General features: G+C 50.1%; 1 protein-coding gene across 3 annotated transcripts in view; it reads left to right on the plus strand.

Moving 5' to 3' along the window:
- Positions 1-23,394, plus strand: part of NUP107 (nucleoporin 107) — a 94,556-nt gene that overhangs the window by 6,531 nt on the left and 64,631 nt on the right. For all 3 annotated transcript variants that reach the window (XM_075856925.1, XM_075856927.1, XM_075856926.1), the window contains exons 6-8: positions 11,980-12,083; positions 14,050-14,177; positions 21,139-21,187. In XM_075856925.1, the coding sequence (XP_075713040.1) occupies positions 11,980-12,083; positions 14,050-14,177; positions 21,139-21,187 (281 nt within the window). The remainder of the gene's footprint in view (positions 1-11,979; positions 12,084-14,049; positions 14,178-21,138; positions 21,188-23,394) is intronic.

The following is a 23,394-nucleotide window of genomic DNA, read 5'->3' on the forward strand; positions in this document are numbered from 1 at the left end:
GTTTTTTCCTCAGGACGCAGATACAGTTGAAACCTATAGTAGAGCAGGGGAACGCTAGTTCCCTGCTCTACCATTCACTGTATAATGCTGGCTGCTCACGTCTCGGCACATTCAGGCGCGATGGCGTCACTACCTCGCGCCTGTCTGTGCCGAGCAGCTCAGCATGAATGTATTAAGTCCGCTGCCCTTTTCCCATATAACTGTGTTCCAGGCATCTTATTGGTCCATGGAATCTTCAATACCCGCCACATTTATTTTTTGTTAATCCTCAATACCCAATATAATATAAACGGATGATGGGGGTCCTTGTATGTAACCCCTCACATCATCCCTATATACAGGGATGATTGGAGATAATATACAGGGATGACGGGAGGTAATATACATGGACCCCCATCATCCCTGTATATACCAGCCTGTCAATATCCCTGTATATAACCCTATCATCCATGTATATACCGTTGGGGTGGGCACTGTCCACTTGCAGTAGCGCATGGGCATTGAGGCTAAACAAGTAAATGGGGTGGACATTGAGGACACAGTGGAGCAATAGGATGCCTGAAACGCGGGTAGATGCTAGAAGTGCAGCGAAACCAGAAAACATGCGCCGATCTACACAGACGGAAGGAGGGATCTCCTCCACTCGTCGTTGGAACGGGGTTAGGTGAGTATATATTTTATTCAGTTTATTAGGCACTATTGGGACAGCTACGTCTGCATTGTGCTGCGTGGGGGGCAACTACGTCGGCATTGTGCTGCGTGGGGGGCAACTACGTCGGCATTGTGCTGCGTGGGGGGCAACTACGTCGGCATTGTGCTGCGTGGGGGGCAACTACGTCGGCATTGTGCTGCGTGGGGGGCAACTACGTCGGCATTGTGCTGCGTGGGGGGCAACTACGTCGGCATTGTGCTGCGTGGGGGGCAACTACGTCGGCATTGTGCTGCGTGGGGGGCAACTACGTCGGCATTGTGCTGCGTGGGGGGCAACTACGTCGGCATTGTGCTGCGTGGGGGGCAACTACGTCGGCATTGTGCTGCGTGGGGGGCAACTACGTCGGCATTGTGCTGCGTGGGGGGCAACTACGTCGGCATTGTGCTGCGTGGGGGGCAACTACGTCGGCATTGTGCTGCGTGGGGGGCAACTACGTCGGCATTGTGCTGCGTGGGGGGCAACTACGTCGGCATTGTGCTGCGTGGGGGGCAACTACGTCGGCATTGTGCTGCGTGGGGGGCAACTACGTCGGCATTGTGCTGCGTGGGGGGCAACTACGTCGGCATTGTGCTGCGTGGGGGGCAACTACGTCGGCATTGTGCTGCGTGGGGGGCAACTACGTCGGCATTGTGCTGCGTGGGGGGGCAACTACGTCGGCATTGTGCTGCGTGGGGGGCAACTACGTCGGCATTGTGCTGCGTGGGGGGCAACTACGTCGGCATTGTGCTGCGTGGGGGGCAACTACGTCGGCATTGTGCTGCGTGGGGGGCAACTACGTCGGCATTGTGCTGCGTGGGGGGCAACTACGTCGGCATTGTGCTGCGTGGGGGGCAACTACGTCGGCATTGTGCTGCGTGGGGGGCAACTACGTCGGCATTGTGCTGCGTGGGGGGCAACTACGTCGGCATTGTGCTGCGTGGGGGGCAACTACGTCGGCATTGTGCTGCGTGGGGGGCAACTACGTCGGCATTGTGCTGCGTGGGGGGCAACTACGTCGGCATTGTGCTGCGTGGGGGGCAACTACGTCGGCATTGTGCTGCGTGGGGGGCAACTACGTCGGCATTGTGCTGCGTGGGGGGCAACTACGTCGGCATTGTGCTGCGTGGGGGGCAACTACGTCGGCATTGTGCTGCGTGGGGGGCAACTACGTCGGCATTGTGCTGCGTGGGGGGCAACTACGTCGGCATTGTGCTGCGTGGGGGGCAACTACGTCGGCATTGTGCTGCGTGGGGGGCAACTACGTCGGCATTGTGCTGCGTGGGGGGCAACTACGTCGGCATTGTGCTGCGTGGGGGGCAACTACGTCGGCATTGTGCTGCGTGGGGGGCAACTACGTCGGCATTGTGCTGCGTGGGGGGCAACTACGTCGGCATTGTGCTGCGTGGGGGGCAACTACGTCGGCATTGTGCTGCGTGGGGGGCAACTACGTCGGCATTGTGCTGCGTGGGGGGCAACTACGTCGGCATTGTGCTGCGTGGGGGGCAACTACGTCGGCATTGTGCTGCGTGGGGGGCAACTACGTCGGCATTGTGCTGCGTGGGGGGCAACTACGTCGGCATTGTGCTGCGTGGGGGGCAACTACGTCGGCATTGTGCTGCGTGGGGGGCAACTACGTCGGCATTGTGCTGCGTGGGGGGCAACTACGTCGGCATTGTGCTGCGTGGGGGGCAACTACGTCGGCATTGTGCTGCGTGGGGGGCAACTACGTCGGCATTGTGCTGCGTGGGGGGCAACTACGTCGGCATTGTGCTGCGTGGGGGGCAACTACGTCGGCATTGTGCTGCGTGGGGGGCAACTACGTCGGCATTGTGCTGCGTGGGGGGCAACTACGTCGGCATTGTGCTGCGTGGGGGGCAACTACGTCGGCATTGTGCTGCGTGGGGGGCAACTACGTCGGCATTGTGCTGCGTGGGGGGCAACTACGTCGGCATTGTGCTGCGTGGGGGGCAACTACGTCGGCATTGTGCTGCGTGGGGGGCAACTACGTCGGCATTGTGCTGCGTGGGGGGCAACTACGTCGGCATTGTGCTGCGTGGGGGGCAACTACGTCGGCATTGTGCTGCGTGGGGGGCAACTACGTCGGCATTGTGCTGCGTGGGGGGCAACTACGTCGGCATTGTGCTGCGTGGGGGGCAACTACGTCGGCATTGTGCTGCGTGGGGGGCAACTACGTCGGCATTGTGCTGCGTGGGGGGCAACTACGTCGGCATTGTGCTGCGTGGGGGGCAACTACGTCGGCATTGTGCTGCGTGGGGGGCAACTACGTCGGCATTGTGCTGCGTGGGGGGCAACTACGTCGGCATTGTGCTGCGTGGGGGGCAACTACGTCGGCATTGTGCTGCGTGGGGGGCAACTACGTCGGCATTGTGCTGCGTGGGGGGCAACTACGTCGGCATTGTGCTGCGTGGGGGGCAACTACGTCGGCATTGTGCTGCGTGGGGGGCAACTACGTCGGCATTGTGCTGCGTGGGGGGCAACTACGTCGGCATTGTGCTGCGTGGGGGGCAACTACGTCGGCATTGTGCTGCGTGGGGGGCAACTACGTCGGCATTGTGCTGCGTGGGGGGCAACTACGTCGGCATTGTGCTGCGTGGGGGGCAACTACGTCGGCATTGTGCTGCGTGGGGGGCAACTACGTCGGCATTGTGCTGCGTGGGGGGCAACTACGTCGGCATTGTGCTGCGTGGGGGGCAACTACGTCGGCATTGTGCTGCGTGGGGGGCAACTACGTCGGCATTGTGCTGCGTGGGGGGCAACTACGTCGGCATTGTGCTGCGTGGGGGGCAACTACGTCGGCATTGTGCTGCGTGGGGGGCAACTACGTCGGCCTTGTGCTGCGTGGGGGGCAACTACGTCGGCCTTGTGCTGCGTGGGGGGCAACTACGTCGGCCTTGTGCTGCGTGGGGGGCAACTACGTCGGCCTTGTGCTGCGTGGGGGGCAACTACGTCGGCCTTGTGCTGCGTGGGGGGCAACTACGTCGGCCTTGTGCTGCGTGGGGGGCAACTACGTCGGCCTTGTGCTGCGTGGGGGGCAACTACGTCGGCCTTGTGCTGCGTGGGGGGCAACTACGTCGGCCTTGTGCTGCGTGGGGGGCAACTACGTCGGCCTTGTGCTGCGTGGGGGGCAACTACGTCGGCCTTGTGCTGCGTGGGGGGCAACTAAGTCGGCCTTGTGCTGCGTGGGGGGCAACTACGTCGGCCTTGTGCTGCGTGGGGGGGCAACTAAGTCGGCCTTGTGCTGCGTGGGGGGGCAACTAAGTCGGCCTTGTGCTGCGTGGGGGGGCAACTACGTCGGCCTTGTGCTGCGTGGGGGGGCAACTACGTCGGCCTTGTGCTGCGTGGGGGGGCAACTAAGTCGGCCTTGTGCTGCGTGGGGGGGCAACTAAGTCGGCCTTGTGCTGCGTGGGGGGGCAACTAAGTCGGCCTTGTGCTGCGTGGGGGGGCAACTAAGTCGGCCTTGTGCTGCGTGGGGGGGCAACTAAGTCGGCCTTGTGCTGCGTGGGGGGGCAACTAAGTCGGCCTTGTGCTGCGTGGGGGGGCAACTAAGTCGGCCTTGTGCTGCGTGGGGGGGCAACTAAGTCGGCCTTGTGCTGCGTGGGGGGGCAACTAAGTCGGCCTTGTGCTGCGTGGGGGGGCAACTAAGTCGGCCTTGTGCTGCGTGGGGGGGCAACTAAGTCGGCCTTGTGCTGCGTGGGGGGGCAACTAAGTCGGCCTTGTGCTGCGTGGGGGGGCAACTAAGTCGGCCTTGTGCTGCGTGGGGGGGCAACTAAGTCGGCCTTGTGCTGCGTGGGGGGGCAACTAAGTCGGCCTTGTGCTGCGTGGGGGGGCAACTAAGTCGGCCTTGTGCTGCGTGGGGGGGCAACTAAGTCGGCCTTGTGCTGCGTGGGGGGGCAACTAAGTCGGCCTTGTGCTGCGTGGGGGGGCAACTAAGTCGGCCTTGTGCTGCGTGGGGGGGCAACTAAGTCGGCCTTGTGCTGCGTGGGGGGGCAACTAAGTCGGCCTTGTGCTGCGTGGGGGGGCAACTAAGTCGGCCTTGTGCTGCGTGGGGGGGCAACTAAGTCGGCCTTGTGCTGCGTGGGGGGGCAACTAAGTCGGCCTTGTGCTGCGTGGGGGGGCAACTAAGTCGGCCTTGTGCTGCGTGGGGGGGCAACTAAGTCGGCCTTGTGCTGCGTGGGGGGGCAACTAAGTCGGCCTTGTGCTGCGTGGGGGGGCAACTAAGTCGGCCTTGTGCTGCGTGGGGGGGCAACTAAGTCGGCCTTGTGCTGCGTGGGGGGGCAACTAAGTCGGCCTTGTGCTGCGTGGGGGGGCAACTAAGTCGGCCTTGTGCTGCGTGGGGGGGCAACTAAGTCGGCCTTGTGCTGCGTGGGGGGGCAACTAAGTCGGCCTTGTGCTGCGTGGGGGGGCAACTAAGTCGGCCTTGTGCTGCGTGGGGGGGCAACTAAGTCGGCCTTGTGCTGCGTGGGGGGGCAACTAAGTCGGCCTTGTGCTGCGTGGGGGGGCAACTAAGTCGGCCTTGTGCTGCGTGGGGGGGCAACTAAGTCGGCCTTGTGCTGCGTGGGGGGGCAACTAAGTCGGCCTTGTGCTGCGTGGGGGGGCAACTAAGTCGGCCTTGTGCTGCGTGGGGGGGCAACTAAGTCGGCCTTGTGCTGCGTGGGGGGGCAACTAAGTCGGCCTTGTGCTGCGTGGGGGGGCAACTAAGTCGGCCTTGTGCTGCGTGGGGGGGCAACTAAGTCGGCCTTGTGCTGCGTGGGGGGGCAACTAAGTCGGCCTTGTGCTGCGTGGGGGGGCAACTAAGTCGGCCTTGTGCTGCGTGGGGGGGCAACTAAGTCGGCCTTGTGCTGCGTGGGGGGGCAACTAAGTCGGCCTTGTGCTGCGTGGGGGGGCAACTAAGTCGGCCTTGTGCTGCGTGGGGGGGCAACTAAGTCGGCCTTGTGCTGCGTGGGGGGGCAACTAAGTCGGCCTTGTGCTGCGTGGGGGGGCAACTAAGTCGGCCTTGTGCTGCGTGGGGGGGCAACTAAGTCGGCCTTGTGCTGCGTGGGGGGGCAACTAAGTCGGCCTTGTGCTGCGTGGGGGGGCAACTAAGTCGGCCTTGTGCTGCGTGGGGGGGCAACTAAGTCGGCCTTGTGCTGCGTGGGGGGGCAACTAAGTCGGCCTTGTGCTGCGTGGGGGGGCAACTAAGTCGGCCTTGTGCTGCGTGGGGGGGCAACTAAGTCGGCCTTGTGCTGCGTGGGGGGGCAACTAAGTCGGCCTTGTGCTGCGTGGGGGGGCAACTAAGTCGGCCTTGTGCTGCGTGGGGGGGCAACTAAGTCGGCCTTGTGCTGCGTGGGGGGGCAACTAAGTCGGCCTTGTGCTGCGTGGGGGGGCAACTAAGTCGGCCTTGTGCTGCGTGGGGGGGCAACTAAGTCGGCCTTGTGCTGCGTGGGGGGGCAACTAAGTCGGCCTTGTGCTGCGTGGGGGGGCAACTAAGTCGGCCTTGTGCTGCGTGGGGGGGCAACTAAGTCGGCCTTGTGCTGCGTGGGGGGGCAACTAAGTCGGCCTTGTGCTGCGTGGGGGGGCAACTAAGTCGGCCTTGTGCTGCGTGGGGGGGCAACTAAGTCGGCCTTGTGCTGCGTGGGGGGGCAACTAAGTCGGCCTTGTGCTGCGTGGGGGGGCAACTAAGTCGGCCTTGTGCTGCGTGGGGGGGCAACTAAGTCGGCCTTGTGCTGCGTGGGGGGGCAACTAAGTCGGCCTTGTGCTGCGTGGGGGGGCAACTAAGTCGGCCTTGTGCTGCGTGGGGGGGCAACTAAGTCGGCCTTGTGCTGCGTGGGGGGGCAACTAAGTCGGCCTTGTGCTGCGTGGGGGGGCAACTAAGTCGGCCTTGTGCTGCGTGGGGGGGCAACTAAGTCGGCCTTGTGCTGCGTGGGGGGGCAACTAAGTCGGCCTTGTGCTGCGTGGGGGGGCAACTAAGTCGGCCTTGTGCTGCGTGGGGGGGCAACTAAGTCGGCCTTGTGCTGCGTGGGGGGGCAACTAAGTCGGCCTTGTGCTGCGTGGGGGGGCAACTAAGTCGGCCTTGTGCTGCGTGGGGGGGCAACTAAGTCGGCCTTGTGCTGCGTGGGGGGGCAACTAAGTCGGCCTTGTGCTGCGTGGGGGGGCAACTAAGTCGGCCTTGTGCTGCGTGGGGGGGCAACTAAGTCGGCCTTGTGCTGCGTGGGGGGGCAACTAAGTCGGCCTTGTGCTGCGTGGGGGGGCAACTAAGTCGGCCTTGTGCTGCGTGGGGGGGCAACTAAGTCGGCCTTGTGCTGCGTGGGGGGGCAACTAAGTCGGCCTTGTGCTGCGTGGGGGGGCAACTAAGTCGGCCTTGTGCTGCGTGGGGGGGCAACTAAGTCGGCCTTGTGCTGCGTGGGGGGGCAACTAAGTCGGCCTTGTGCTGCGTGGGGGGGCAACTAAGTCGGCCTTGTGCTGCGTGGGGGGGCAACTAAGTCGGCCTTGTGCTGCGTGGGGGGGCAACTAAGTCGGCCTTGTGCTGCGTGGGGGGGCAACTAAGTCGGCCTTGTGCTGCGTGGGGGGGCAACTAAGTCGGCCTTGTGCTGCGTGGGGGGGCAACTAAGTCGGCCTTGTGCTGCGTGGGGGGGCAACTAAGTCGGCCTTGTGCTGCGTGGGGGGGCAACTAAGTCGGCCTTGTGCTGCGTGGGGGGGCAACTAAGTCGGCCTTGTGCTGCGTGGGGGGGCAACTAAGTCGGCCTTGTGCTGCGTGGGGGGGCAACTAAGTCGGCCTTGTGCTGCGTGGGGGGGCAACTAAGTCGGCCTTGTGCTGCGTGGGGGGGCAACTAAGTCGGCCTTGTGCTGCGTGGGGGGGCAACTAAGTCGGCCTTGTGCTGCGTGGGGGGGCAACTAAGTCGGCCTTGTGCTGCGTGGGGGGGCAACTAAGTCGGCCTTGTGCTGCGTGGGGGGGCAACTAAGTCGGCCTTGTGCTGCGTGGGGGGGCAACTAAGTCGGCCTTGTGCTGCGTGGGGGGGCAACTAAGTCGGCCTTGTGCTGCGTGGGGGGGCAACTAAGTCGGCCTTGTGCTGCGTGGGGGGGCAACTAAGTCGGCCTTGTGCTGCGTGGGGGGGCAACTAAGTCGGCCTTGTGCTGCGTGGGGGGGCAACTAAGTCGGCCTTGTGCTGCGTGGGGGGGCAACTAAGTCGGCCTTGTGCTGCGTGGGGGGGCAACTAAGTCGGCCTTGTGCTGCGTGGGGGGGCAACTAAGTCGGCCTTGTGCTGCGTGGGGGGGCAACTAAGTCGGCCTTGTGCTGCGTGGGGGGGCAACTAAGTCGGCCTTGTGCTGCGTGGGGGGGCAACTAAGTCGGCCTTGTGCTGCGTGGGGGGGCAACTAAGTCGGCCTTGTGCTGCGTGGGGGGGCAACTAAGTCGGCCTTGTGCTGCGTGGGGGGGCAACTAAGTCGGCCTTGTGCTGCGTGGGGGGGCAACTAAGTCGGCCTTGTGCTGCGTGGGGGGGCAACTAAGTCGGCCTTGTGCTGCGTGGGGGGGCAACTAAGTCGGCCTTGTGCTGCGTGGGGGGGCAACTAAGTCGGCCTTGTGCTGCGTGGGGGGGCAACTAAGTCGGCCTTGTGCTGCGTGGGGGGGCAACTAAGTCGGCCTTGTGCTGCGTGGGGGGGCAACTAAGTCGGCCTTGTGCTGCGTGGGGGGGCAACTAAGTCGGCCTTGTGCTGCGTGGGGGGGCAACTAAGTCGGCCTTGTGCTGCGTGGGGGGGCAACTAAGTCGGCCTTGTGCTGCGTGGGGGGGCAACTAAGTCGTTGTGCTGCGTGGGGGGCAACTAAGTCGGCATTGTGCTGCGTGGGGGGCAACTAAGTCGGCATTGTGCTGCGTGGGGGGCAACTACGTCGGCATTGTGCTGCGTGGGGGGCAACTACGTCGGCATTATAGTGTGTGAGGGGCAGCTATGGTGATGTTACACTGTGAGGAGCAGCTGCGGGGGGGCATTCTACTGTGTGGGGGCAGAGTCGGGGGGGGGGGGGGGGGTTTATTTATATATACAGTAGTAAACAGCAGGCTCTGGATAAATATGGATTCAATGGCATAGCATTCAAATAGGAGGCTTGGTATGCAAAAGGGGGTGTGGTCTAAAGAATTGTTTCTTAATTGTAATCGATGTTACATGTTCAATTATTCGTGAACCTCCTCTTTGACCTGTACTGTAGTATTTTTAGTGCAGATTTTACATGTCTTTATTTTACACTTTTTTTTAGATAAAAAAAATTGTGGAGGAGGCTTTTGTTTTACATGTTCCAGTACTACAGTATAAGGCCCTGTTCACACCGTTTTTTGCAGGCGGAAAAATCTGCCTACATATTCCTTCAGAGATTTTGACCAGCTGGCAAAACACTTGCCGCATTTTTTATTTTTTTTGCTGCATTTTTCGGCCACGGCCATTGAGCGCTGCGGGCAAAAACCGCCACGAAAACAGCTTTCTCTGCCTCCCATTCATGTCAGAGATGGAAACGCCTAAAGAAAGGGCATGATGCTGCTTTTTCCCATGAGCCACGAACAGGTTTCGTGGCTCGCGGGGAAAAAAATGCCACTGCCTCCCATTGAAATCAATGTGAGGCGATTTCGGCCGTTCTTTGGCGCGGTTTCCGACACAATTTCCATGTCAAAAAATATGCCAAAAAACTGTGACCTAGGCCTTATTGCATCTAAATAAAAGAACAAACTACTTCCAAACCATGTGGTAAATACACATGTTTTTACTGCATTTTTTTTCCTTGCGCTATTCTGCAGAACTCTTACTATGGAGAACGCTGCAATGTTTGTTTGTTTTTTACCATATTTGTAGGGGGCAGAAATGCAAGCAATGTAGAGGAGGATGCTGCAGCATGCTTTAAGATTACGTGGTGGTTTTGTTTTTTTTTCTCTGTAAATCCCATTCTCTTCAGGGTAACAAGTAGCAGCCAAAACACAGAAAAAACTTCATGTAGCATATGGAAAAATAGATTTTTGTACTCACTGTAAAATCTTTCTCGTTAAAGGGAATGTGTTGCCAGAAAAACATGTTTTTTTTTTTAAAAATTAAACATTTAGTGTGTGGGTGATTAACCATTGTTCAAATTTTTTTTTATTTTTTTCACGAGTAAGGAAATAGTCAGGAAATATTATAAATTAATTCTAATTTATAATACTACCCATTTTTGGTCACTAGATGGAGCTATTCCCAAAATTGCAGCATTGCAACATTGGGTTAAAAGCCCTCGCTCTAGTGAGCTCTCAGCAACCCCCCCTCCTTTATCCTGGCTAGTGCCGGGATAAACGAGGGGTTTGAACGGTGTAACCTCCTACACTGTGTGTCGCCATTTTTTGAGCTAACACACAGTGTAGTAGGTTTACATACAGTAGTAAACACACACAAACACGAACATACATTGAAATCTCTTACCTGCTCCTGCCGCCGCGGCTCCCTCCTGCCCGTCCGCTCCGTTTGCTGCCGCTGGTCCAAGTGCACAAATCCGGAAGCCGCGACCGGAAGTAGTAATATTACTGTCCGGCCGCGACTTCCGGTCCACAGGAAAATGGTGCCGGACGGCGCCAATTTCGAATTGGACTGTGTGGGAGCGGCGCATGCGCAGTTCCCACACAGACGCCGTACACTGAAGTCAATGGGACGGGAGCCGTTCGCAGTCCCTATGGGACTGTGGCTGCCGTATTCCATGTCTGTATGTGTCGTTAATCGACAGACAGAAATGGAACAAAAAATGGCAGCCCCCATAGGGAAGAAAAAGTGTAAAAATAAGAAAAAGTAAAACACAAACACACAAATAAATATAAACGTTTTTAATAAAGCACTAACATCTTGAACATATGAAAATTTTTTTGGGTGATGACACTGTTCCTTTAAGTACATTAAGGGACACTGCACCATGGGTATATACCCCTGCCACTAGGAGGCTGACACTAGGTAGCAAAAGGACATTGAGCTAATCTGTTTGTAAAAAAGCAGTAGTAGAACGAAAACCGCACATCTATGGTCCCAGGAAAACAACAACCAGAACCAACGAGGGCGGGATCTATGTCCAACAATGAATGCAACGAGAAGGGGATTTTAAGATTTGTATAAAACTCGAATTTACTCAAAAAAATATAATTGGGGGACTGCATCATGGGATGTCCTAAAGCAGTCCCAGAAGGTGGGCAAAAGAAAGCATCTGCTTTGCGACCCGGCTAAGGAATAGCAGCTTTTCAGCATGCAGCTTGGAGTACCTTGCAAGCCAGATTAGCATCGGAGGAAGATCGTATGAATATAGTAGAAATCTGTTAAGGTATGCACTGAAGCCCAGGGAGCGGCCTTGCAAATCTGAGAACAAAGTTTGGTGTGATACAGTCCAGGAGGCAGCAACCCTAAAGGGAGGAACCTTGCCCTCGGACGCTGGAAGGCAGGAAAAACACCCCTTAGCCGAAAAGCAGAGGGTTCAATTAGGAAGGTCCTAACAATGGAGTCTACCAAAAAAACGCAGGGCACGTCTCCCTGGGATAACCAGGTCTGACACGCACCACCAGCATAGGACCGAGGCAAGTAGCTAATTACCAACGGGACTCTCCCAGCATAAGGAGGCCTAGTCTCACCAATAGGGATAAAGTTATGCAAAGGGAGGGGGGTGATGACACCCCTCATATTCACCCTCCAATGTCTTCAGGTGCACGCAGTCTCACCTCTTCAGTAACCTCGCACATATAGTGGGGAAATTGCCATGCCAACTGTGGAAGCAGAAAAAGGGCTGTCAAGTGACTGATGGTAGAGGAAGTACAGAAGACTGCCTGGTTTTCTGGCAGGCGGTTTACTAGGCTGTAGACCAGGCTGGCAATACTTCCTAGTGGAAACAGGAGGAAAGAGATGACACTTAAGTGCAGCAGACCTGAGAAATACTAGGCTAAAACTGATTAGATCAGTGTCTGCGTAGGCAAGCCATACCCTTACCACAGAGCCAACACTTTCTTTCTACCTAGTGTCAGCCTCCTGGTGGCAAGGTCCTATATCCATGGTGCTGTTCCCCAATGATATTAATGAAAAACATAAATGTAACATTTACACAACAATGTATGTGGATGGGGTTTTCAAACCCCTTTTCAATGTAGCAGGAAAAAAATCTGTGCAGAATTCAGGGCGTGCCGTAGATTTTCAAATCCACAGTATGTCCATTTTGCAGGGGGTTTGTTGCAGATTTTTTTTCAACATGTCTTGCCTTGGCCTTAACCAGTTTTTTTTTTTTTGTTGTTTTTTTGTTTTTTTTAATTCAGCAACAATGAGTCTTTATCAAGAATTCCTGAAGTCATTTCAGAAGCTTCCTTCCAGTTCCGTTTTTGATCTTGTAGGAGAGTATGAAAGTATGTGCAGTGAACAGGTAAATAAAATGGGTAGGCTTGTTATTGTGTCTTGAAATAGGGCCTATTTACTAACATTTTATTTTTCTATGTACAGCAAGTCAGTGATGATAGAATATGGTGCTTCTAATCTAGGATAATAAATCCAAGTCCTGAACCATATATCTTGTTCAAAATTCTCCTAGCGCTTATAAAAAAAACATTATAAAATCATATGAAATACCAATCTCTCCACACATGTTTGTCATAAATATTAAGACTGACCGTCTTATTACATAGTTATTGTGTATGAATTGTCCCAAGTCTCCTACAATTTTGCATGCATTATCTGTACATCTGTCATAACATCTGCAATTCTGTGGAGCTGAGATCTTTCCAATTTATTTATTCTCCACTAAGTAGTAAAATGTAATCACAATCTACCCCCACAACGTAGCAGATTTTCCACAGCAATATCCGATCATGTTGTGTGCGCGTTTTGCTGCGAATTTTGCCCATTCTACTTTGAAAAGAGTGAAATCAGGCTGTACATATCCAGACCCGAATGAGCATGCTGCGGTTTTGATGATCTGCAGCATGCTCTTATTAATGTTCCGCAGCATGCTCTTATTAATGTTCCGCAGCATGTGGATGAGATTTATTCTACAAGACTAGTACAGTAGTCTGCAGCATCTCCGTCCCGTGTGCAACCCAGCCTTACTGTGAGGATGTTGTATAGTTTGCTGTGCAGTCCCTCCACGTATCTCTGCAACATTTGTGCGCTTAACAAACAGGGCCATGGAGCCACTCCATGTGGTATGTCATGGCTTGTCCTGAGAGCCTGCATTTGTACCTTGTTATGTGTTGTAGCATCTGACATAGCATTTTCAATATAGAGGCCGAAAGGTGCAGTTATGGTTGTTGGGTGATCATCAAATATTCAAACGTTTCTCATATATTATGGTCCACTTGCAATATAGAGTATAAGCGTTCCAATATCCAGAATGCTTTCTTCCACATTGACCTTCTTTCATATTGAATTGCCTCTCTTATACGCATCTTCACATGGTCTAAGTAGGATGTAAAACATGAACCGTTTATATTTTTCATCCCGATGTCTTGGCTTATGGACCGCGATGATTTATAAGACTTCTTTCACACTAACGTTTGTATACGTTTACCTCTCTTTCGTCAGAGGAAGAGAGGATCGAAAGATTTAAACTGAAAGCAAAGGTTCCGTTAGAATTACCATTGATTTCAATGGTGATTCTTTTGTTTCAGTAGCTTTCCGTTTGGCTCCGTTCGCTAGGTTTCAGTTTTTTTTGATGGAAGCAAAAAGTGCAGTCTGCAGAACTTTTTGTTTCTGTGAAAAAAAGGGAAACCTAGTGAACGGAGACAAACGGAAAGCTACTGAAACAAAATAATTACCGTTGAAAGCAATGGTAATTCTAATGGAACCGTTGCTTTCAGTTTAAATCTTTCGATCCGCTCTTCCTCTGACGGAAGAGAGGTAAACGTATCCAAACGGTAGTGTGAAAGAAGCCTAAGAGAAGTTTGTCAATGAACCAAAGTGATTTACACCTGTGCAAATCTTTCTAATATACTTTTTCTGTTTATGTTCCACTCAAATACTTATGCAAAATACTTCTGCCACATGTGAATATACTTATACTTAGGTCTCTTTCGCACAGATTTATTGCAGAAATTTCCGTGACTGAAAATCGGTTCCATACCTCTTGATGGGTTTTTTGTTTTTTTCCCCTAGAGCATGTCCATGGATTTCTACAAGCTCCATTCAGATCAATGGGACAGTCACTAAAATTTCTGCACTAACTCTGCAGTGTGTGAATATACTGTTATAGTTCTAGTCAATAGCCATCAATATCATTCTCATTTTTTTTGCCCAAAGTTTTCCGTCTGCTTTAATTTCTAATTGGAATAAGGTATAGCAATTTTGTTAAGAGTTGTTTCTCATTCATACTCCTATTGTAATTTTGTTACTTTTAGGTCATTTTATTAAGAAAGATTGCCAATCGTGTCACTCCAGGACAGCAGAAGTTTTCTAAAACTGCTAGTGTCTTATGGCTACTTCGGCAAGAAATGGTGACTTGGAGGTTAATTGCTTCTTTATACAGGTTTGTTCTCTCATACCTCTTGCTAAGACTAATTATCCCTCACAGTTGCAACATTGTGACAAGAGCATAGATAGCATAAGTTATTCTTAAACGTGATTGACGTGGTTTTAAGAATTTTTTTCTGTCCATAGCCAAAATAATTTATACTCCCGAACACCACACAAAAATTTTTGGTAAGCATCCAGAATTGTAGTATATTATGAAGCCTCTTCCCTTCTATGAATGCTTTCCCTTAGCATGCCTCAAATCTGTCCTAGATCCAGCGGGACAATCCTGGATTCCGGGTGGTGTCCCGGGTGGCTGGTGGCATGTCCCAATGTCCTCTGTGTCTTCAGGAGCAGTTAGCGGCATTGCGCAGATAAATGTGATGCAGCGACGTCATCGCGCCTGTCTGTGCCAAGCCACTCACTGCACAGACCAAGGGAGACATGCTGAGGAATCTCCTCCATTCGTTGTGGGAACAGGGCTAAGTTAATTTATTTTATTTTCACTAGACACGATGAAGGTGTTATACTGGGTGTCGGGGGCATTATACTGTGTGGGGGCAGCTGTTGGGGTATTTTATAATGTATAGGGCTGTGTGTGGTGGCCACCATGGTGTCATTATGCTGTGTAGGGGACATTATACTGTGTGGGGGGCACTACACTGGAAGGCAGTATGTGACATTGTACTTTTGGGGGGTACTAGGTAATTTTACTGTTCGGGCTGAACTGGGTGGGTATGGGCCGGGTTAGAAGTGTGGCTTAACGGAAATACCTTTGACGCGCGCAGGAGTTTTTCCTCTTTACAATACTTCAAAGCTGAGAGGTACACATTAGGTAAAACTTATCTATAAGGCATTTCATGGTTTTTGTCACGAGCATTAGTGAGGTCAGGCACTGGTGTTCAGTGTTAAATCCTGACTTACAGACAGTGTTCCAATTACAGAGTTGGTCTGGGCTTTTTAACTTGTTTCCTTGAATTTAAAGGTTTCCCCACATTCAGTGTTTTTAATCTTTAATACTCCTATATAGGGATGCACAAAGCATCGAAACTTCGATACTGTTTCGATACTCTGCATTCCCAAACGGTTCGATATCGTTGTTTCATGTATTTCGATAATTAGCACGTAAGAACAAATCAGACGTTAGAGTAACAAATTAAAAGGAATGCTGGTCCTGTTTGAAAGAGCTTACAATCTATCAGGAAATAGGATGTGATATAAGAGGTAAAAGTGTGTTTTGTACAATGGTCCAGCCATCTTTTTATAATAAATGAGGTAGTACACATAAAGCTGCATGAGCCAATCGCCTGCCAGTATCTGTATGCACAGATCTGAAGTGCATTAGGGTGCAAGCAGTGTGAGGGATACTGCTGAATAAATGGGTCAATTATTGAGGAATAATAGTGCAAAAAGGACAGAAGCTAATTTATATAGTTTTTAAGGCACGCTTATAACTGGATGTTGGGAAATAATCTGATTGTCCTGGATAAAGCATTCTAAAGAACTGGTGCAGCACACAGTTTTGGAGATGGAGTTTGAGGTTTGCATTATAGACCATATTCGGCCCCATGCACATGACAGTGCGTTTGCGTCCGTATACCATCAGCAATTGCGGATAACATAGGGCATATTCTATCCTAAGGGCCAACGTACACGACCGTGGTTTCCAAGGTCCGCGCATTGGCCGGAGCCCGGACCGCAAAAAAAAAATAGGACGACATTTTACGGGCTGCGTTTGCGGTCCGGGCTCACTAAACTCTATGCACATCTTGTGTTAGCAGAATATGGAAACACAGGGATCTCAATTTTTTTATTTTTTTTTAAAGATTTACTTTTAGATAGAGAGGACATGGTGTTAGAGACCGCTGTCAGACAATCACTGCTGTTTTGTACTAGAGCCGGGGGTGACATCACGAAGAGGTATATCATTGGGTGTTCGTAGCATACAAATGTAACCGAAAGCCAAATCTGGTGAAAGCTTGTCCAATACGGGCTGTGTAGAGAGGAAAGGACCGCACACCTAAACACTGAGAACCCCAACAGCAAGGTGAAAAGGAGAAGTATAGCCATTAAATGATACACTGGACAAGAGGCAAGAAAGCTCAGTAGGCTTAAGGCCTTATTCACACAAGCGTATTTAATGTCCGTGTGCGGTCTGTTTTTTTTCACGGACCTATGAAAATCAATGGGGCTATTCAGACATGTGTCGTTTTTCCATTGCGTGAAGCTCACTGCATGTCCTATTTTGGTGTGTTTTTGCGCACCACGCAGCCCATTGAAGTCAATGGGTGCATGGAAAAAAAAAAATCCCAGAACAGTTGCTAAAGAGATCATGAGGGGGAATAAAAACCTCCTTCGGTTTTACTTTTTTTTTTGCTGACAAAAATGAAAGCATGACATGCGCACGTAAAAAACGCAGACGCATACCGTATGCGAATGTCGCACGGAACAGCAATGTTAGAAAAAGTTTTTTGTTTTTTTTTAGGTGCGCAAAACTGACACGTTCATGTGAATAAGGCCAACATGGAGCATACGAATTTGGAATTTCTGATCCGAATGCTTCAGAAAAACTTAGAAGAATCAATAGAGAATAGTTGCCGTTAGATTTAGTTGTCCGGAGATTATTTGAGGCTATAGCAAGGACAAGTTCTGTAGTGTATGGAAACCAGGCTGTAAGAAGTCCAGGAGAGAGATAGTGGATCAGATGAGAGTAGACCAAGCGTTCCAGGAGCTTAAAGATGGAGAGATTAGAGAACGATCGGTAGTTAGAATCACAGGACGGGTCAAGAGATAGTGTTTGTTTTTGTTTTTTTGGTTTAGTAATGGGGTTATAACCGCATGTTTGAAAGACGAGGTAAAGATCCCAGAAGTGGTTCTAGTCGTTTCAACAAAATCCGTACTCTAAGCAGTCATAAGAAACTTTGTAATATATCTTATTCCCGAAACATGCTTTTTTTTTTTTTTTTTTTTTTAATTATCCGGCTTCATTCCCGCTCCTAAAATGTTCTCTTATACTGAATTTACTGTTCACACCCTGTTCACATCACGTTTTTGCCCTACTTTTAGTGTTGTACATCAGGAAAGTTTCTGATGTACACACTAAAAATGTCCATAGGACTCCATTAGCCTGACACAAGCCAAAAATGTGCCGTCTTGGCCTCCATCGAGCTGGTGTACGACCGTATAAGTTTAACGTATACGTCATGGGCTTTTCAATAGCCTTTCGTGACGTTAAACGGATTTATAATAGTGGCATCTGTCGACATCTGTCGAGTATAATGGTTTCCGTTTAATGGATACGTCATGGACTCTCATGATCCCAGTACATGACGATACCATTAACCTGCTCCTTTCACTGCACTGTCTTTAAACGTCGCTGCAGCCACATTAATAAAAGTCGCTCTGCTGTTCCTGAAGCATGCTTCCGTTCACGCTCTCAGGAACAGTTTCCCACCCATGCTGCTTGCATTCTTGGGACCTCTCCTATGATAACGGAACCAATCGGTTCCGTTATCCGCTATCATCAATCCAGCGCTAGATACACAGCTACACTGCTCATTACTGCTGTATAATCTCCTCCATGCTCCTGCTTCTGAAGTTGTTAGGAGAGATTGGGGAGCAGGATGCAGATAGTAATAGTCTCTAGGCTCCTCTCCTTCTTGTCTTGTTATTGGGTCAAATGCCGAAAGTGAAGAGGAGGATGTGTGGGAGGGAAGGGGATTGTTGCTTCTAGGGGGGCTGGCAGATATTTTAATGCCAGATGTCCGTTTTAATTTTGAAATAAGTGGCCGGGTATTTATCACTGCAATCTTTGTTAGTTTGATACTTTTCCAAATAGTCGTTTTAGATTATTAGTGTGGAGATGAGAGGTGAATAGACTTATTTGCATGGTGAAGGACAGAGTTGTGCGTTTTGGGCATGGACTTGTAATGGAGGAAGTTTGCTGACATGATTTTTTTCCATAGAGGTTTGGTACACTTTTGATCACCGCTCAAGTAAACTGGTTTGAGGTTTCCGTTGTCCGTCAGGAGGTTCGGAGCAAAGAGTGCTTTGGCCAGGGCACTTTTGAGAGTTTCATTGTAATGTTTGGCAGCCATATTGGGAATAGGCAGGTGACGATGGAGGCTGAAATAACGGACAGCACACGGACCCATGCAAATCAATAAGGCTATTCAGACATGCGTGATTTTTCAAGCAACGTATGTCCGTTGCGTGAAGCTTACTACATGTCCTACATTGGTCCATTTTTGCGGACCTTGTTGCCCGTTGAAGTCAATGGGTTCATGAAAAACATTTACCGCACACGGACGACATCCGTGTGCTGTCAGTGTTTCACAAATCAGTAGCTAAAAAAATGCAGAGAAATAAAGTGCTTACAGAGGAAAATCACTGATGTGAAAAATAGATACCACACGGAACGCACACTGATGGCACACGAACATGAGATGCAGGAAATACGGTCTGTTTTTTGCGCATGTTAATCGGACACGCTCGTGTGAATGTAGCCTTAGTGAAGTCCGGAACTGAGAAGAGCTTGAAGACCAGATCGTGTGAATGCCTGTCTTTATGTGTAGGAGATTTAGTCAGTTTCAAAAGGCCTATGTAGCAGGTTAAAGATAAAAACTGAGAGGCGGATGAAGTTGGGTTGTCAATGGGCATGTTAAAGTTGCTCACAATGTGTGGGTAATTCACAGGATATGAAATTAGGAAGCCAGGCAGCAAAGTCATCAAGGAACTGGCAAGGTGAACCAGGGAGGCGGTAGGCAATCGCTAATCCCAAAAGGAGCGGGTGGAAGAGTGAGGGTCTGGACCTGAGGGGAATGTTAGTGTACCAAGGGAAAGGCCTGGAAAGTGCTGTGTGGGGAAACAAGCATGCCTGTCTGGAGTTTTGGTGGTATGAGATGTGTAGACCACCATAGGATAAATCGGCAGGTAAAGCGGTGTCTGACTGTTGAAGCCATGTTTCTGTAAGAGTCAGGAGGTTGAGAGAGTTTGAAAGGAATAATTCATACATTGGAGAGTTTGTACAACATGGACCGAGAGTTCCAGTGCACACAGTTAAAGGAGACCGGAGAAGACATACAACAGATTCCACAATCAACTGAGTGGTATTATTGCAAAGTGGAAGCTTTAGGCCCAGTTCAGAGTTGTTTTTTTTTTTTACGCAGAAACCACGTCGGAATCCGCACCAAAAAACTGCCAAAATCGCCTGCCATTGAATTCATCGGGAACCAGAGGTGTTTTATTTTCCGTGTGGCTTCTAGCCGCTCGCGGGGGGGAAAAAAGCTGCATGTCCTTTCTTGCTGTGGTTATGTCTCTGACCTCCCATTGATATCAATTTTGGAGATAGAAAAAGTGTTTTCTACAGCATTTTTTAGCAAAAATGCAGGCAGGTCAAAATCAGCCTCCAAATTCCTGAAGGAATGTTTAGTCATCTCTTTAGTAGTATGGCTTTTTTGCTAGAAAAGTAGCCAGTGAATAATGTGCTGTATGTATCATATTTTTTTTGTTCTGCAATCATTCTTAGGCCCCATGCACACGAACGTAAAAACGCCTGTAATTACGGCACGTTTTTACGGGCCCATAGACTTCTGTTGGCCACGGGTACCTCCCCGTATGCTTATCGGAAGGTGCCCGTGCCGTTGAAAAATATAGAACATGTCCTATTTCAGGCCGTAATTACGGCACGGGCAGGCCCATAGAAGTCTATGGGGCTCCCGTAATTACGGGTGACTACGTGTGTGTACCCGTAATTACGGGAGCGTTGCTAGGCGACGTCAGTGAATAGTCACTGTCCAGGGTGCTGGAAGAGTTAAACGATCGGCAGTAACTCTTTCAGCACCCTGGACAGAAACTGCCAATCACAATATAGACCAACTTGTAAGAAAAAAAAGACGTTCATACTTACCCAGAACTCCCTGCTTCTTCCCCCAGTCCGGCCTCCTAGGATGACATTTCAGCCTGTGATTGGCTGCAGCGGTCTCATGGACTGCCTCGTCATCCAGGGAGGTCGGGCTGGATGTCAAGAGAGGGACGCGTCACCAAGACAACGGCCGGGTAAGTATGAATTTCTTGTACTTTTACTACGGAAAGGGCTGTCCCTTCTCTCTATCCTGCACTGATAGAGAGAAGGGGCTGCCGATTAGTGCAGTGCAATTTTGCAGCGAAAACGTGCCCATAAATACGGGTGGAATAGTGGTGACACCGGACCCGTATTTACGGGCACGGGTCCGTAAATACTGGTGCAATACGGGTCGAATACGTGGGACCAAGGACCCGTATTTACGGGAGGACAAAAATATGTTCGTGTGCATGTGGCCTTAGGGGAATTCAATTTTCATCTTGGGCATATCATTTGGATATGCCATAACAGTATGATTGGCGGAAGGTCCGAACCGCTGTGCAGGGAACTGCAACACTGTCCATTCAAGTGAGCATCATTGTGCAGGGAAATATTGTGCAGGAGCAGTAGTGCCCAACCAGCACTGCTTCTCCTTTATTCTGACTCCTGGGATCCACCGATCAGTAAGGATAACGTGGACTGGTATTGACCTGGCCGCAATGCGGCCAAAAACTTATGTCTGGCGAGGTTGTCAAATTGCTTGTTTATGGCTGTGCAGTGTTAACGTTAGAACTGCAGGTTACCTTCAAAATTGTGCTGCTATTAATGAATAGACCCTTATGGTCGCATGTTTTTGCAGGTAACCAGCGGTTTTACCTCACAACACTGCGTGGCTGTCAACAATCCATTTGACAACCTATTTGGCTCAGTTTTCAGCCGCATTGTGGCTAGGTCAGTGGGGCCTTACGCTGTGATTGCCTATTTGTAAGACCACTTCTCTCATTTTTACAAACTCAGGATTATTGGTTTTCTTTAGGAAAAAAACAAGTGTTAATTAAAATATTTCATTTAGTGTTTTTAAGATTACCTGCAACATGTTGTCATATATTTTTATTTATTTTTTAATCGACTTTAGAGACCGGATACAGTCCGTGTTAGAAGATGAAAATATGTTTGAGATTGTGGTAAGTTTTCTTCTTATTGCGTATTAAACAATGTAAAAGAAACATGTTAGAAATATTTTGCACATTTTGAACTCTGATCCATGGCGTTCAAGTAATTTCTTGTCGTACAAAGGGTTGACCCCTTTTGCTGCTGGGGTTTTTTGAAAAATATGGACATTTACTAGCCAGGACAATTTTCACACATTTGACATATACCAATAAAACCTAATTATTTACAAAATAAAGGATCATTAACCCTTTCACGCCGCAGCCCTTTTTCAGATTTTCATTTTCGTTTTTCCCTCCCCACTTTCAAAAGGCCATAACGCCTTTATTTTTCTGTCGATATAGTACTATGAGGGCTTGATTTTTTGCAGGATGAGTTGTAGTTTTTCGTAGCACCATTTATTTTGCCGTATAATGTACTAGGAAACGGGGAAAAAATTATTTGTGGGGTAGAAAATGAAAAAAACAGCGATTCCGCCATGGTGTTTTGCGCGCCATTTTTACGGAATTCACTGTACAATTAAAACAACATATTCATTTTATTCTATGGGTCAATACGATTACGCCGATACCAAATATGTGTAGGTTTTTCTATATTTTACTACTTTTACAAGTAAAAACCTAAGTGTAAAAAAGAAAATTTATTTTGTTTCGCCAAATTCCGAGAGCCGTAACGTCTTTATTTTTCCGTCGATTAAGTGGTATGAGAGCTTATTTTTTGCGGGATAAGCTGTGGTTTTTAATAATACCATTTTGGTGTAAATGTGACGGTTTGATCACTTTTTATTTCATTTTTTGTGGGAGATTAGGTGACAAAAATAGAGATTCTGGCGGTTTACAATTTTTGTTTTGTTTTTTTTTTTACGGCGTTCACCGTGCGTGTTAAATAATGATATATTGTAATAGTTCAGACTTTTATGGACGCGGCGATACCAATTATGTTTATTACATTTTTTATTATGCTCTAGGGGGAAAATGGGAAAAGGGGGTTTTTTCAACTTTTAATATATTTTTTTTTTTTTTTTTTACACAAAAAAAAAACCTTTTTAACTCATTTTTACATTTTTTTTATTAGTCCCCCTAGGGGACTTCAACCAGCGATCGTTAGATCGCTTGCACGATATACTGCAATACTAATGTATTGCAGTATATCGTGATTCTGACAGTCTCCTATGAAGCCCTGCCGGAGGCAGAGCTTCACAGGCGTACCAAGATGGCGGACCTGGGGGACTTCGTCAGACACCCAGGCAGCCGTGTGAACCAACGGCTCCCCCCGATCTCGCCGTGGGGGGGCCGTTGAGAAGTTACAGGGGGCCGCCCCCCTGTTTTTAGTAATTTAAATGCCGCGATCTCTATTGAACGCGGCATTTAACGGGTTAAACAAGCGGGATCGCGCTCGTAACCCGGAAGTGTCGGCTGTAACACACAGCCGACACACTCGCTCTATGGAGCGTACTCAGCCCGTGAGCCCGCTCCATATTCCCCCACCCGGCGTGCGCCGTATATATACGGCGGATGTCAGGAAGGGGTTAAACCCCCATACCTATATATTTTCTGAAAGACACCTGACAAAATGCCTCTCGACCCTTTTAGGGCCTGTTCACAGCGTCGCCCTTCCGTTGAGGTGTTACATCGGAGGTTTCCGTCGGGTAACCCCCTCGACGGAAAGGCATACTGAAACCTTTGCTTCGTTGACTGGGTTCCGTCGTTTTGACGGAATCAATAGCACAGTCGACTACGCTATTGATTCCTTTAAAACAACAGAATCCGTTCACATAGCAAAGTTTCCATTGGTCACCTAATGATTTCTGTCACCATCGATATCCATGTTGATGCAAACTGAAGCTAAGGTTTCTGTTTGCCTTTCCGTTGAGGGGTTAACCCAACGGAAACCTCCAACGGAAGGGCAACGCTGATGTGAACAGGGCCTTATACACACAAGCACCGTCATGCAATTTTCTGTCAAAATTCATATTTTTATTTTAAAAAATGTATAAAAATGTATGTTTGGTTAATAGTGTGACCCTAGTAGAAAATTATCCAACCCAGAAAAAATCAGAACCATATATTGAAAAAATATATATAATTAAAAAAAATACTTTATTAATGAGCCATAAAATACATAAAAACCAAGACATGGAGCCCTCACAGGAATGAATGGAGTCAGAAAAACTGAGCACTGGATGATCCAGTTGGATTCACATTGTCAAGGTCCTTCAGAA

Source organism: Rhinoderma darwinii, chromosome 3 (assembly GCF_050947455.1).
Source record: "Rhinoderma darwinii isolate aRhiDar2 chromosome 3, aRhiDar2.hap1, whole genome shotgun sequence".
Classification (NCBI taxonomy): Eukaryota; Metazoa; Chordata; class Amphibia; order Anura; family Rhinodermatidae; genus Rhinoderma; species Rhinoderma darwinii.